The 13,931-nt window shown below is 47.9% G+C and overlaps 1 protein-coding gene across 1 annotated transcript; it reads left to right on the top strand.

Annotated features, from left to right (window-relative positions):
* The first annotated feature begins 3,282 nt into the window (after positions 1-3,282).
* cish (cytokine inducible SH2 containing protein) lies at positions 3,283-10,509 on the top strand. Its single transcript, NM_001292833.1, is given in 3 exon segments — positions 3,283-3,496; positions 8,152-8,393; positions 9,325-10,509. Coding segments are annotated over 3 exon segments (738 nt in total). The 5' UTR covers positions 3,283-3,476; the 3' UTR covers positions 9,801-10,509.
* The last annotated feature ends 3,422 nt before the right edge of the window (positions 10,510-13,931 follow it).

Genomic DNA, 13,931 nt, shown 5'->3' with positions numbered 1-13,931 from the left:
CAGCAACAGCTCGCAATTATACAGCACCCCTCACGCACTGTAGCGTCCCAGAGCGCGTTTAATACTGGCTTATTAGTATGCGTATGCAACTACTGTAATGTTAAGAGAGTCGTGGGTGCAGGTCAGGAGGAGGCGAGCGAGGAAATCAAAAAAGTAAACGCCTTTTGGATCCGCACGACCTCAAATTCGAGTACAAACATTCTGTGCTGTTTGTCTGTTTGTTTCTGCGGAGGGAAGGGATGAGTCCATTGGTCCCTTTACCGATGACACACGTGGGTTGGTTATTCTTGGAAAATTCCTGGAAATGTAAATTCTTGACACATTTTTGACTGGAAGCCAGAAGAGATCAGAGCGTGTGGTGCCCTGAGTGTGTGTGTGTGTGTGTGTGTGTGGAATTGGTTTGGGGAGAGGTTCGGATAAATAGGTTAAAATAAAAACAGGCAATAATAGATGCACACACATCACACACAGCAAAGCAGATCACTGGAACTATGTCAAGCTTTGCTTTTTTAAAAAAAATGTGGGGGAGGAGGCGAATGCCACCGCAATTGTGTGAGCAAACAGCGTTCTGGTCGGATCTGATCGAGTTCATGGTTTTTCCAGCGAATTTGAGATGGGTGTGTGTGTATATGTGTGTGTGTATATCTGTATGTGTGTGTATATGTGTGTGTGTATATGTGTGTATGTATGTGTGTGTATGTGTATATGTGTGTGTATATGTGTGTATATGTATGTGTGTGTGTGTGTATATGTGTGTATATGTATGTGTGTGTGTGTGTATATGGAGGGAGGAGAGGAGAGGGGGAGGAGAGGGGAGAGGAGGAGAGGGGGAGGAGAGGGAGAGGGGGAGAGAGGGAGAGGGAGAGGAGAGGAGAGGGAGAGGGAGAGGAGAGGGGGAGAGGAAGGGAGAGGAGAGGGAGAGGAGAGGGGAGGGGGAGGGAGGAGGAGAGGGGAGGAGAGGGGAGAGAGGGGGAGAGGAGAGGGGGAGAGGGAGAGGGAGGGGGAGGAGAGAGGGAGAGGGAGAGGAGGAGAGAGGGGAGGAGAGGAGAGAGGGGGAGAGGGGGAGGAGAGAGGAGAGGGGGAGGAGGAGAGGGGAGAGGGGAGGAGGAGAGGGGGAGGAGAGGAGGGAGAGGGGAGAGGGGAGGAGAGAGAGGGGGAGGAGGGAGGGAGAGGAGAGGGAGAGAGGAGAGGGGAGGAGAGGAGGAGGGGGAGGAGAGGGGGAGAGGGGGAGGGAGGGAGAGAGGAGAGGAGGGAGGAGAGAGAGGAGAGGGGGAGGAGAGGAGGGAGAGGAGAGGGGAGGAGGGAGAGAGGAGAGGGAGAGGGAGGAGAGGGAGGAGAGGGGAGGGGAGGAGGGGGAGAGGAGGAGAGGGGGAGGGGGAGAGAGGAGGGGGAGAGAGGGAGGGAGGGAGAGGGGGAGAGGGGGGGGAGGAGAGGGAGGGAGGAGAGGGGGAGGAGGGAGAGGGGAGGAGGAGAGGGGGAGGAGAGAGGGGAGGGGGAGGGGAGGGAGGAGAGGGAGAGAGAGAGGGAGAGGGGGGGAGAGAGAGAGGGGGAGTGTGAGGGGAGGAGAGGGAGTGTGAGAGGGGGAGAGGGAGAGGGGGAGAGGGGGAGGAGGAGGAGGAGAGGGGGAGGAGGAGAGGGGGAGAAGGAGAGGGGGAGGAGGAGGAGGAGAGGGGAGGAGAGGGGAGGAGGAGGGGGGAGAGGGGGAGGAGAGAGGAGGAGAGGAGAGGGGGAGAGAGGGAGAGGGGGGACAGAGGAGGGAGGGAGGGGGAGAGGAGGGAGAGAGGGGAGAGGGAGGAGGGGAGGAGAGGGGAGGAGAGGGAGAGGGAGGAGGAGAGGAGGAGAGGGGGGAGGGAGGAGAGGGGAGGAGAGAGAGGGAGAGGAGAGGGAGGAGAGGAGAGGGGAGAGGGAGAGGGAGGAGGGAGGAGAGAGGAGGAGAGGGGAGGAGAGGAGAGGGGGAGGAGAGAGGAGAGGAGAGGGGAGGAGGAGAGGAGGGAGGGAGAGGGGGGGAGAGAGGGAGAGGAGGGAGAGGGAGGAGAGAGAGGGAGGAGGGAGGAGGAGAGGGGGAGAGGGAGAGGAGGAGGAGGGGAGAGGGAGAGGAGGAGAGGAGGAGAGGAGGAGAGGGGGAGAGGAGGAGAGGAGGAGAGGAGGAGAGGGGGAGAGGGGAGGAGAGGAGGAGAGGAGGAGAGGGGGAGGAGAGGCGTATTCAAATGATGTGCTGTTTCAGTCTCTGTTGTCCGCAAAGCGATTCTAGGAATACACGTCGTGTCTTTGAATAAATACTGTCAGCAAATCCACCCGAGTTAGAGACAGAGTGTGAGACACACAGAGAGACAGACAGAGATGAGAGATCGATAGAGAGAGACAGACAGACAGAGGGAGAGGGAGACACATAGACAGAGAGAGACACAGAGACAGACAGAGACAGAGGGAGACACAGAGACAGACAGAGAGCAGTGGTTTCTGTATTTGCTTTTTGTCTCTTTCTCTGATCACTCACTTGTCTTTTTCGACAGTTACCTGTGTGTGTGTGTGTGTGTGTGTGTGTTGGTGTGTCTGTCTGTCTCTGTCTATCTGTCAGTGTCTGTGTGTGTGTGAGTGTGTCAGTGTCTGTGTGTGAGTGTGTCAGTGAGTGTGAGTGAGTGTGTCAGTGTCTGTGTGTGTGTGTGTGTCAGTGTCTGTGTGTGTGAGTGTCAGTGAGTGTGAGTGAGTGTGTCAGTGTCTGTGTGTGTGTGTCTGTGTGTGTGTGTGAGTTTCAGTGTCTGTGTGTGTGAGTGTGTCAGTGAGTGTGAGTGAGTGTGTCAGTGTCTGTGTGTGTGTGTGTGAGTGTCAGTGTCTGTGTGTGTGTGAGTGTGTCAGTGAGTGTGAGTGAGTGTGTGAGTGTGAATGGACATTTCCCATTTTGCTCTTCCAAGAAAACATATTTTTTAAAAAAAGAGAGAGGAGAGAGAGAAAGAGAGAGAGGAGAGAGAGGAGAGAGAGAAAGAGAGAGAGGAGAGAGGGAGAGAACCTGATGACATTTGCTCAGTCTCTGGTGTGAGAGTGAGTGGTTTCAGAGAAAGAGAGAGAGAAAAACGTATCCCTGTGTTTTATTGTGGAGGGTGTGGGTTGGGGGTGGGGGTGTGGGGTGGGGGTGGAGGGTGTGGGGTGGGGGTGGAGGGTGTGGGGTGGGGGTGGGGGTTAGAAAGAGGATTTCTTTTCCTGTGCAGTGGGTGGAGAGAGATAACAATCATTCAAAGGAAAGAACTTGTGACAAGACTTTGGGGATCAGACGAAACCGACACCAGAACCAAATCCAAGAGTCTCAAACACAGAGGACATCACACACACAGAGACCAGACAGACAGACAGACAGACAGACAGAGGATACCACTCAGAGACACAGAGACTTGTCCAGAAAACTGTGATTTTTACTCTCTTGCCTTTTTTTTTGCTGACAAGACATCTTTCCGTTCTCACCGTGGGCTGGAACTCTTGACATGTTACTTTGTCTTCAAGGGTAAAACCCCCAAACTTTCTATTTTACTTTTATTGTTCGCTATTTGGAAACGCGTATCTTGTCTTGTTGGAAACACGCGTGTTATGTTATGCTATGTATGTGTGTGTGTGTGCGCGCGCGCGTGTGCGTGTTTCGGATATAAGTCTTGTTGGCAAGTTGGAAGCACCTTTGAGTGTGGACGCAGAGATAGATTTAGGAGTGCAGCTCAGTGGTTAGACCGCTCGCCTCGCAACGTAACGCAACGCAACAGGGTGACCCGGGTTCGATTCCCGGGCACAGCGAAATGTTGGGCAGGTTTCCTTACTCCACGCGCCCCTGTATACCCGGCAGTAAGTAGGAACCCGGTTGTTAGCGGATGGCTTTTCCTGGGGGGGTGTAATAATCCTTTCGATAAATAAATAATAATAATTTGGTCACTCAATCCAACACTGTTTGTGAGACACGATTGTACTGCGGCATCTATACAGTTAATTCTATACAGTATATTCCGTGAAGTGCTTTGAGGTGTTTCGAAGATGTGATAAGGCGCTGTATCAAATGCAAGGATTATTTTTATTATATGGTGTCTGGTGGGAACAGAGAGGTGCAAAGGGGAACAGATCGAGGCTTTAAGAGTTGATCACAGTGAGGAGAGATCCAGAGAGCTTTTGTAGGTCACAGTTATGTAAATGGGATACAATGCTTAAGCCCTTATCTTTTCTCTGGCGGAAAAAAAAGGGCAGAGCCCATTCAATAAGAAGAAAAATCCTTGCATTTGGTGCCGAGCACCTCGGGAGGACGTCTCAAAGCACTTTGTAAAGTGTAGTGACTTGTATAATAGCTAAGCGGGCGATTTCTGCAGCAATTCGGGGGGAGGGGTTGTTTGATATTTTTGTCCTCTTGGCGATTTAACGTTAGCAATTGATAAAAAAAAAGGTGTGGGGCTGAAGACAGCCTTCCCACTCTGTAGTGGTTTCAAGAAAATAACCGGGGAAACATCAACTAAACAGTCTTTTCAAACTATTTTGTGCTCCTTTGGGTGCCAGGCTAATTGGAGTAACTTGCTTTCTGGCAATGTTAATAGGCAAAAGCAACCTGATCTCAAGCTTAGTGTGTGGAAACAGAAAGAAAAGCTAATTTCCAGTGAAATTAGTCATTTGCCTCAAGGCTGTTTGTGTAGGAGTTTGCTGCGCACAAAAATTGGCTGCCGTTTTGCCTGCAAAGTACACAGTCACTACACCTCCACAGTAAAATCCCCAGAAGCTCCCTTTGAGAAATGTTTGATGACATGATATATTATTCCCAGCATTTGAGATAACGCCTTATCATTCTGTTGAAACGTCCCAAAGCAGTTCACGGAATATACAGTAAAGTGAATTGACTGTATATTCTGTATCAGATAATAATCACAATAATTCTTGCATGAAAACCTTCCGCTTCAACCCGTGCTGAAGGTCACCTCCGCCCTTCCCCCAATGTTGTGTCAGGCTCCGCCACTGTTAAGCGCTCCGAGATGCCGCCCCGCTTTATGAATGCAATTTGTTGTTGTTGTTGCATTTGATACGGCACCTTTCATGTCAAAGAGCTTCGCAGGATATGTAGTGAAGTGGGGCGACTGTGTGTTGTGTGGGTGGACATGAGAAGTATTGTTATTATTCAGCGTAGGGAAGGGGAGAGGGTTGGGGAAGTCCTGGAAAGTTTTCTCAACATGACTCTACACTGGAACTGAGATGGTCACAAATGATGTAAATTACAGATACCTGATCTCGCTCACATCCCTTCCTGCCGCCAGACAGGCAGGCATGTAAGAGTAGCTGACGTGAGTCATAAAGTATCTTTCCACACCGATCGATTGATTGAAGGAGTCTTGGCCCCTGTCTCAGTCACCCGCTTCCCGCTGATTCAGTTTGTTTAAAGGCAGCCTCAACCTTCCATCACGTGCTGCCAGTGGTGCAATCTTGCGACCTCTCACCCAAAATCCCAAGAGGGAGTCGGACACAAAATATCTCGATCCAAACCATGACCCTCAGGCTAATGATACATGGGAATATTTGTCAGAAACATAAGCTGCACTATCTGGGCTGTGGAGTGTCAGGGGTAGAAATGTTGGGAGTTTTACACAGAACGGGTATTTGCTTTCACTTGGGAAGGGTAAAAAGGGCTATAACGTGTCCGAAGCCTTGGCTTCTAAGGAATTCAGTGCTGTCCCATTCAGATTTCCCTATTTAACCCTTTGTGTGGGTTTGTGAACCCCCTGATTTCAGTGAGCCGTGAAGACTTACATTATTAAATAACTGCAGCAGTCCTTGCAGTTGACACAGTGCCTTATCACACCACCACATCTCGAAAGAGCTTGGCAGAGTTTTTTTTTCCTGTAAATTGTAGTGACCGTGTACTTTGTAGGTGAATGTGACCGATAATTTGTACACAGCAATGTCCTGCAAATGGTCATCAAGGGAACGATCAATGTTATTTGGGGAATTGTCGGCCAGGAAGCTAGGAAACACTCCCTTCTCTTCTCGGATAGTGCGTGGGATCTTTAGCTTCCAATTGAGAAGGCAGATGGCATCTCAGTTTAATGTGTCATCCAATTCTGTGTAAGGAACTAGACAAATACAATGACTAATGACCTGACTCAGTTCCTGGATAGCTGATGCTGGATGTTGTGTATTATTGTATTGTATATCTCTTGTCTTGGAGAACATGACCTCAGGGGATTAAGATTTACCCAAAGGATCTCGTGAGATGCGGATGCAAAACATCAATAGATTTCTAATAATAATCCTCGCATTTGATATAGCGCCTTATTACGTCTTCGAGACTTCAAACAATAAACTCTGGCCTGTACTGAATTAATTATATATTTTGTGGGCGAAACACGATTTATTTTAGACTTTAAAAAAATCCATAAAATGGGCCGGGGCCACAGCAACAACAATAATAATTTGCATTGTATAGCACCTTCCATCTGGCCGGGGGGAGGGGGGGGAATAATAAAAATATTCCTTGCATTTGATATAGTGCTTCTCGATGTCTCAAAGCGCTTCACAGAAGAGACTGTAAAGTGAATCGACTGTATATTTGTGGGTGAACGCGGCAGCCAATTGCGCACAGCAGTGTCCCACAAACAGTCGTGGATCGAAAATGATCAATTTATTATTGTTTTTTGTTTTGGAGGGATTATTATTAGGCTCTGTGTGGAGTAAGGAAACTTGCCCAAGGTTTCGCCCTCTGCCGGGAATTGAACCCAGGTGTCTCGCTTGCAAGGCGAATATTTAACCACTGAGCTACTCCATATAGAGAATATCCCAAGGCGCTGGGCGGTCAAGGGTTTGCATCCAAGCTGGGGGTTGGTGTCAAAGGAGGGGTGGAGAGCAAGTGGGGGTGGGGAAATGACCAAAGGCGCAGTAAAAGTGGAAGGTCTTGAGATGGGCCTTGAAGGGATGGGGCGAGGTGGGGGGATTCTGAGATGTAGGGGCAAAAAAGCTGAAGGCCTGACTGCCGATGGTGGCGGCTGGTGCCCACCGAGTGCAGGGAGTGGGCAGGTTGGTAAGGTTTTAATAGGTGGAGGGAGGAGCAAGACCATGGAGGGCTTTAAAAGTGAGTAAGAGGATCTTAAACCTGATCTTGGGGTGTGTTTCTGATGTGAAAGGCGTTACCAAATGCCAGGATTGTTATCATTACTATAATCCTGCACCCACCTCTGGTGACTTGAGAGCCCTGATATTCTACCTTCTACCTTATCGGTTCTTATGTTATCCAATTATACATCGTTGGTATTTGTTCAGTAGGTGAAGCAGTTTATGAGCTGTATCATGCGAATAAGGTCAAGGGCAGCAGATTCAGAATAATGCATTGTATCGGAGAATGAGTGAACAAAATAAACAAGAATACCTTTCTTTAAATGGCTCAAGGCATCACCTCGCCCACACTTCTACTGAATTACTCAGAACTTCCTCACGGCAATTCTTTCATGTTCAACAGCTCAATGGCGCAATAGCAGGAAGGTTGAGTGCGAGGGAGGGAGAGCAGACACACAGAGATTCCAGAGAGAAGAGATTAAATGGGCCTCAATGGTCCCTAAAGCCTCTGGTCATCTTGAGATGCTGAATGTATTTTAGCAGAAGGGTTTCGGGTGAGCAAAGTGCTGATGTCATTGTTAACTAGCATTTGTTTTACCGAAAACAACAATAATCATAATAATCCTTGCTTTCAATACATCGCCTTAGCACGTCGTCAAGTCCGCTCAAAGCACTTCACAGAATTCGCTGTAAAGGCGTAGTGATTGTGTACTTTGTAGGCGAAACCCAGCAGTTTGCCAGTTTGTTCTCAGAAAGAGAAAAAAAACTGTTCACTCAAACCACGACTGTTTGTGGGACATCGCTGTGTGCAATTGGCTGCCCCGTTTCGCCCACAAAATACACCGTCAGATCAACGCTACAGTGTATTCCGTGAAGCGCTTTGAGACGTCTCGAAGAAATGATAAGGCGCTGCATCAAATGCAAGGGTTATTATTATTATTAAAAGTGCTTCACGGGATAGACATTGAAGTGCAGTGACTGTGCTTTGTAACGTTCTTTTTGACATCAGTGTTAGTCATTCTGTGAATTCTTTGAGCTTAGTTGTGCGAGACGTCCGGGATTAATGGTTTCTTTTTTTTTTCCTCCTGTGTTTAGAGCTTTACTGGCACAGCAAGGATCAGGGAGCATCCCCTTAGCCACGGGAAGGGGTGACCTGTTCATGCTTGCTGACAGCCGAGCCAGTCAGGCACAGCTCCAGCGCATCCGCATGACTTTGCAGGAGGAGCTTTCCTCTCCCGCGCTTCTATTTGAACAGGGCAAGGAGAAAGCTGCCAGGACAGACCCCGATGCCGACCTACATTGTATCACCACCACCTTCCATCAGCTTGACCAGTCAGGTGAGAAACCCCCCCCCACCCCCCCAGCTCTTCGCCACATCTCCGTTGCATGTCGACTGTTTGTGGGACTCCCGCTGTGCGCAATCGGCTGCCGCGTTTCGTCCATAAAAATACACAGTTACTCCACTTTACAGTATATCCTGTGAAGCGCTTTGAGACGTCTCATCCATGTGATATGGCGCTATGTCAAATGCAGGGATTATTATCGTTATTATCTCCCCCACCCCTCGCCCCCTGTCCTCGTCAGCCTCCATTGACTTCAAGATCCTTACCCTCATTTCCAAATCCCTTTGCGCCCCTGCCTACCTCTATGACCTTCCCCAGCCACACACTCCTGTCTCCCCCGCCCACGTCCCTCACCCCCCCACCACCCTCTGGAGTTATCCTGAAAGCCGTTGTATAAATGCCAGTTGTGGCTTTTACTGTCTAAGCCTCTCCAATATTCTCGTTTGACTGAATCCCGATACCGGGATCTCGCAAGGTAACGGTGCTCCCGAATTCCCGGGATCGATCGAAGAGGCTGAGCCCGGGTGGAAGGGGAGGGTGAGCCTTATTTGGGGGTGGTTGTTGGCCAGGACACCCTAAGAGAGAAACTCTCTTCTCTTTTCGAATTGTGTCACCTGAAGAGGCACAGACAGGACCTTATTTTAATAATAATAATAATAATAATAATAACAATCCCTGCATTTGCTATAGCGCCTTATCACATCTTTGAGACGTCTCAAAGCGCTTCACAAGTTATACTGCAACATGAATTGACTGCATATTTTGTGGGTGAAAAGCTAACGACTGAACCGAAGGCCGGCACCTCTGACAATGCAGTGTACTCCCCCAACACTACACTGGAGTAGACAGCCTAGCCTCTATGAGCTCAAAGACTCGCCTTCTTAATGGTTCTTGATATTAATCAGGTTTGTTCCTCTTGTTCCAGGCTGGTACTGGGGACCACTGACAGCTAACGAAGCCAAGCAGCAACTTAACAAGATGCCGGAAGGCACCTTCCTGATCAGAGACAGCTCGCACCCCAGCTATCTGCTGACACTGTCCGTCAAGACCAACCGAGGCCCCACCAACGTCCGAATCGAGTACAGCAATGGCAGATTTTCCCTGGATTCTTACTACTTGGCGAAGCCCAGGATCCTGGCCTTCACCGAGGTGCTGAGCCTGATCCAGTACTACGTGACCTCTTGCGCTGTCGACAAGTACGATAAGGTGATCGAGGCCCCGCCCTGCAAGGAGACGGCCATTCATCTAAAACTGATCAAGCCCCTGCACAGGAAGGACTCGTTCCCTTCACTTCAGCATCTGTGTCGCTTGAGGATTAACAAGGTAACGGACCAGATTGACAAGCTTCCTTTGCCCAAGCGAGTGCAGGACTACTTACAGCAATACCCGTATCTGCTGTGAGGGCAGGCGGGAGACAGTGGGAATGGAGTCAGGGCAAAACCTGCTGGGAGCTTGGCTGTGGGATAAGTACCCGTGGGTGCTCCTGAGACGCCGAGGCGGAGGAGTTTCTCACTGCGGAGACGACACACGTGGGGAGAGACAGCGTTGACTGTCAGCGGACGGGTAGCAGAATAAGCCCTTTGGGCTGCGGGATTGGACGCTGAGGACTGGCTGTGTTCCTACACCCGGACTGTGGGACAGATTTAAAAAGAACTCGCAGTTATATACACCGGTGAAGTCCTTCAACAGAACATGCATATCCTCGTGAACTAAATTCGAAGGCCTTTACGTGTGTTGCTGCAGTATATTGAGAATGTGGAACGTCAATTGATGTGTGTGCGTGCGTGTGTGTGTGTTTTTTTTTAAAGTAACTAATGACCAAAGTTAAACCACTGAAGCACAACCTTCTAATGACGTCCGCTGGGTGGAAGGTTCAATGTAAGAGGAGTTCACCGTAGACGCAGTTGCGTCTGATCAATGCTACCCCCTCCCCCCCCCCTCCTCCCACGAGGATAATCTGGAGGCCAGAGCCTCACTGTTTAACTGCTGCTCGTTGTGTTTGAAATGAATGGGTGCGCGGAGCTGTTGTTCGATACGAGGGCTTGGTACCCCTTGAATCCTGTCTCTGCAACCCTTCTAAAGAGATGTGAAATAAAAGATGCAAAACCTCATTCCAGACATTTCTTTTGGTATTCTTTATTTTCCCTCCTCCTGCAGTGATTGTCTTGGTTTATTGCATGCATCGCACCATGTGAGAGAAAGGATGCGTTCGGGTTCTGAAACTCCAGAGATTAATGGAAAAGTTGTCAGTAAAACCAAGTTAGACACAAGGTGTAATATCAGGTGTATCTTATACACAGTGTAATATGGGATGTATTTTTTATACGCTGGGTGTAATATCAGGTGTACATTATAACGGAGTCTTGTAGCGTATTGGTTAGAGCACTCGCCTCACAAGCAAGAGGTACCAGGTTTGATTCCCAGGGAGGGCAAAATCTTTGGCATGTTTCATTCCTCCACACACATCTGTTTACCTGGCAGTAAGTAGGAACCTGGCTGCTAGTTGAATGGCGCATTGATTTGCAGTAATAATCAGTTAAAAAAAAATTAAAAATCACTCAGTCCACAAATGTTCGTGGGACACTGCTGTGCACAATTGGCTGCCGCTTTTCACCCACAAAATATACAGTCAATTCACTTTATCTTCTGTGAAGAACTTTGAGACGTCCCAGCTATATCAAATTCAAGTATTATTATCATCAATAGTATTATCAGGTGTATGTTATATACTGTGTTTAATATCAGGTGTATATTATAGTTGGTCATTCACTTCAAAATGCTATTTGATCTTGCAGTGTGCCGATTAACTGCTGGAGTTACCTACAAATACACAGTCACTACACTGATTATTAAGCTGTTATATTACAACATGTTGGTATTTGGAGGATAGTAATAGACTGCAAGAGGACATAGACAGACTGGTAAAATGGGTAGACACATTGCAGAAGAGGTTTAATGTAGAGAAAATTGATACAGCTTAATAATAACCCTTGCATTTGTGTTGCACCCACAAAATGTATACAATCAATTCACTTTATGGTGTATTCTGTAAAGTGCTTTGAGACGTCTCAATGATGTGATAAGGCTTTATATAATAATAATCCTTGCATTTGATATAGCGCTTTTCACGTCGGGAGGACGTCCCAAAGCGCTTCACAGAACATACTGTAAAGTGAATTGACTGTATATTTGTGGGCGAACGCGGCAGCCAATTGCGCACAGCAATGTCCCACAAACAGTCGTAGATTGAAAATGACCAATTTATTATTGTTTTTTTTTGGAGGGATTATTATTAGGTGTGTGGAGTAAGGAAACTTGCCCAAGGTTTCGCCCTCTGCTGGGAATTGAACTCAGGTCTCTCACTTGCAAAGCGAGTGCTCTAACCACTGAGCTACAGGACTCTTAAAGGGGGTGAAGAGAAACCTGGGGGTTCAAAGAAGTTAATCTTTGAACGTGGCAGGACAGGTAGATAAAGCTGGTAAAAAATCATATGGGATACTAGGCTTTATAAATAGGGGCATAGAATACAAAAGTTAGGAAGTTATGATGATCCTTTATAAAACACTGGTTAGGCCTCAGCGAGAGACTGTGTTGAGTTCTGGGCCCCACACTTTAGGAAGGATGTCAAGGCATTGGAGAGGGTGCAAAGGAGATTTACCAGAATGGTATCAGGAATGAGGACTTCAGTTATGAGGAGAGGCGAGAGAAGCGAGGATTATTCTCCTTGGAGCAGAGAAAGTTAAGGGGAAACTTAATAGAAGTTTTCAAAATTATGAGGGGATTCGATAGGGTGAACAAGGAGAAATTATTTCCACTGGCGGAAACCCGAGGACACCAATTTAAAAAAACTAAAGGGATTAAGGGATAGGGTGGGTAAATGCAATTAGTTTAGCAGATCAGTCATGGTCTTATTAAATAGCAGGGCAGGCTTGAGGGGCTGAATGGCCTATTCCTGCTCCTATTTCTTACGTTCTAAATAGTTGTTGAAAGAAACAGAGGGGAGGTGAGGAGAAATGTTTTCACACTGCGAGTTGCTCGGATCTGGAATGCATTGCCTGAAAGGGGGTGGAAGCCAATTCGATAACGACTTTTAAGAGAGAAGTAGATAATTATTTTAAAAGGACAAGTTTGCAGGACTATGGGGAGAGGGCGGGGGGGAGTGGGATTGAATTAGATAGCTCTTTTCAAAGAGCCGGGACAGACACGATGGGCCAAATGGCCTCTTTCTTTGCTGTATAATTCTATGATTCTATGATATTGTTTAAGAGAGCCTTCTGTGATCTGACAAAAACAGGATATGAACTCTTTAAAATGAACTCTTGATCTGACCAACACTGGCAAGTCATTAAACATTCATTTGTGTTTCAATGACTTCCCTTCATGCTCTCCAACCTATTTACTCCGCTCGGCTGACTCCAGCCTCGTGTTTGTCCCTTGTCCCACCATCGACGCCTGTACTTTCAGCCACTGCTCCCCGAAACCCTGGACCTCTCTCCCTCAGTCCCTCCACCTTGCCCCCTCCTTCTCCATTTTCAGATTATGTCTTAAGAGCTTTCTCTTTGACCATTCCTACAGTCACTTAAGCCCTATCCCTCTTGCCAGATCAGGGGTTGGCTCTGCCACTATTAAGTGCTCCGAAACACTGCCCTGAAGAGCGCTATATACATGCAAATCATTGTTATTTGTTCATAGTAACATAGGAACAGGATGAGGCCATTCAGCCTGGCCCACTATTATATTAGATCATGGCTGCTCTGTACCTCAACTCCATTTACCTACCTTTTCCCTATATCCCTTGATACCTTTATAGCAGGAGTTCTGTAGTACAGTTGTTAGAGCACTCTCCTCGCAAAAAGGGAGGACCTGGGTTCAATTCCCAGGCAGGGCAAAACCAGGCTTCCTTATTCCACACCCATCTGTTCACTTGGCAGTAATTTGGAACCATTGTCAATTGATTGACAGATTTTCCACTAGAGTCCTACCTTCATGAAAGGCACTGCATCTAATGCAGGAATCATTATTTATTAGCAGTGTGCGGTGTCCTTATTGTGATAACTGTTTGTACAAGTAATATCCCGTGTGTGAGTCTGTTTCTGCCCAATCTTGTTTTTCACATACCTGACAATGACATCTTTTCAACTTGGGCTGCCTTTGAAACCAGTTTCCAATGATGACTCTGAGAATCAGCTTCCATCCCACACCACTCCCACACGTTGGTATCAGCTATTTAATAGCCATCTTCGTGACTGTAAGAGGAAGAATTTGCACCGCAGACACTTTATCTATACAGGGCCTGGATTAGTGCAAACTTCCTGCAGCTGAATGTGGATAAGACGGAAGCCGTACTCCTTGGCTCCTGTCAACGTCTTCACTCCTGCGGATCTGAACTCTTCAACCTCTCTGGGGTTTCCCTCACACTCACTGAAGCAGTGCGCAATCTAGGCATCCAGTTCGACCCCCACATCCAGTCCCTGACCTGGACCGCCTTCTTCTACCTCCGCTCCATTGCCTGCCTCTGACTGTACCTTACCC

The sequence above is a fragment of the Callorhinchus milii genome, unplaced genomic scaffold (genome assembly GCF_018977255.1).
Source record: "Callorhinchus milii isolate IMCB2004 unplaced genomic scaffold, IMCB_Cmil_1.0 Scaffold12, whole genome shotgun sequence".
NCBI classification, from domain to species: domain Eukaryota; kingdom Metazoa; phylum Chordata; class Chondrichthyes; order Chimaeriformes; family Callorhinchidae; genus Callorhinchus; species Callorhinchus milii.
Note: the sequence above shows the minus strand (reverse complement) of the source record. Positions and strands in the feature narration are given on the sequence as shown.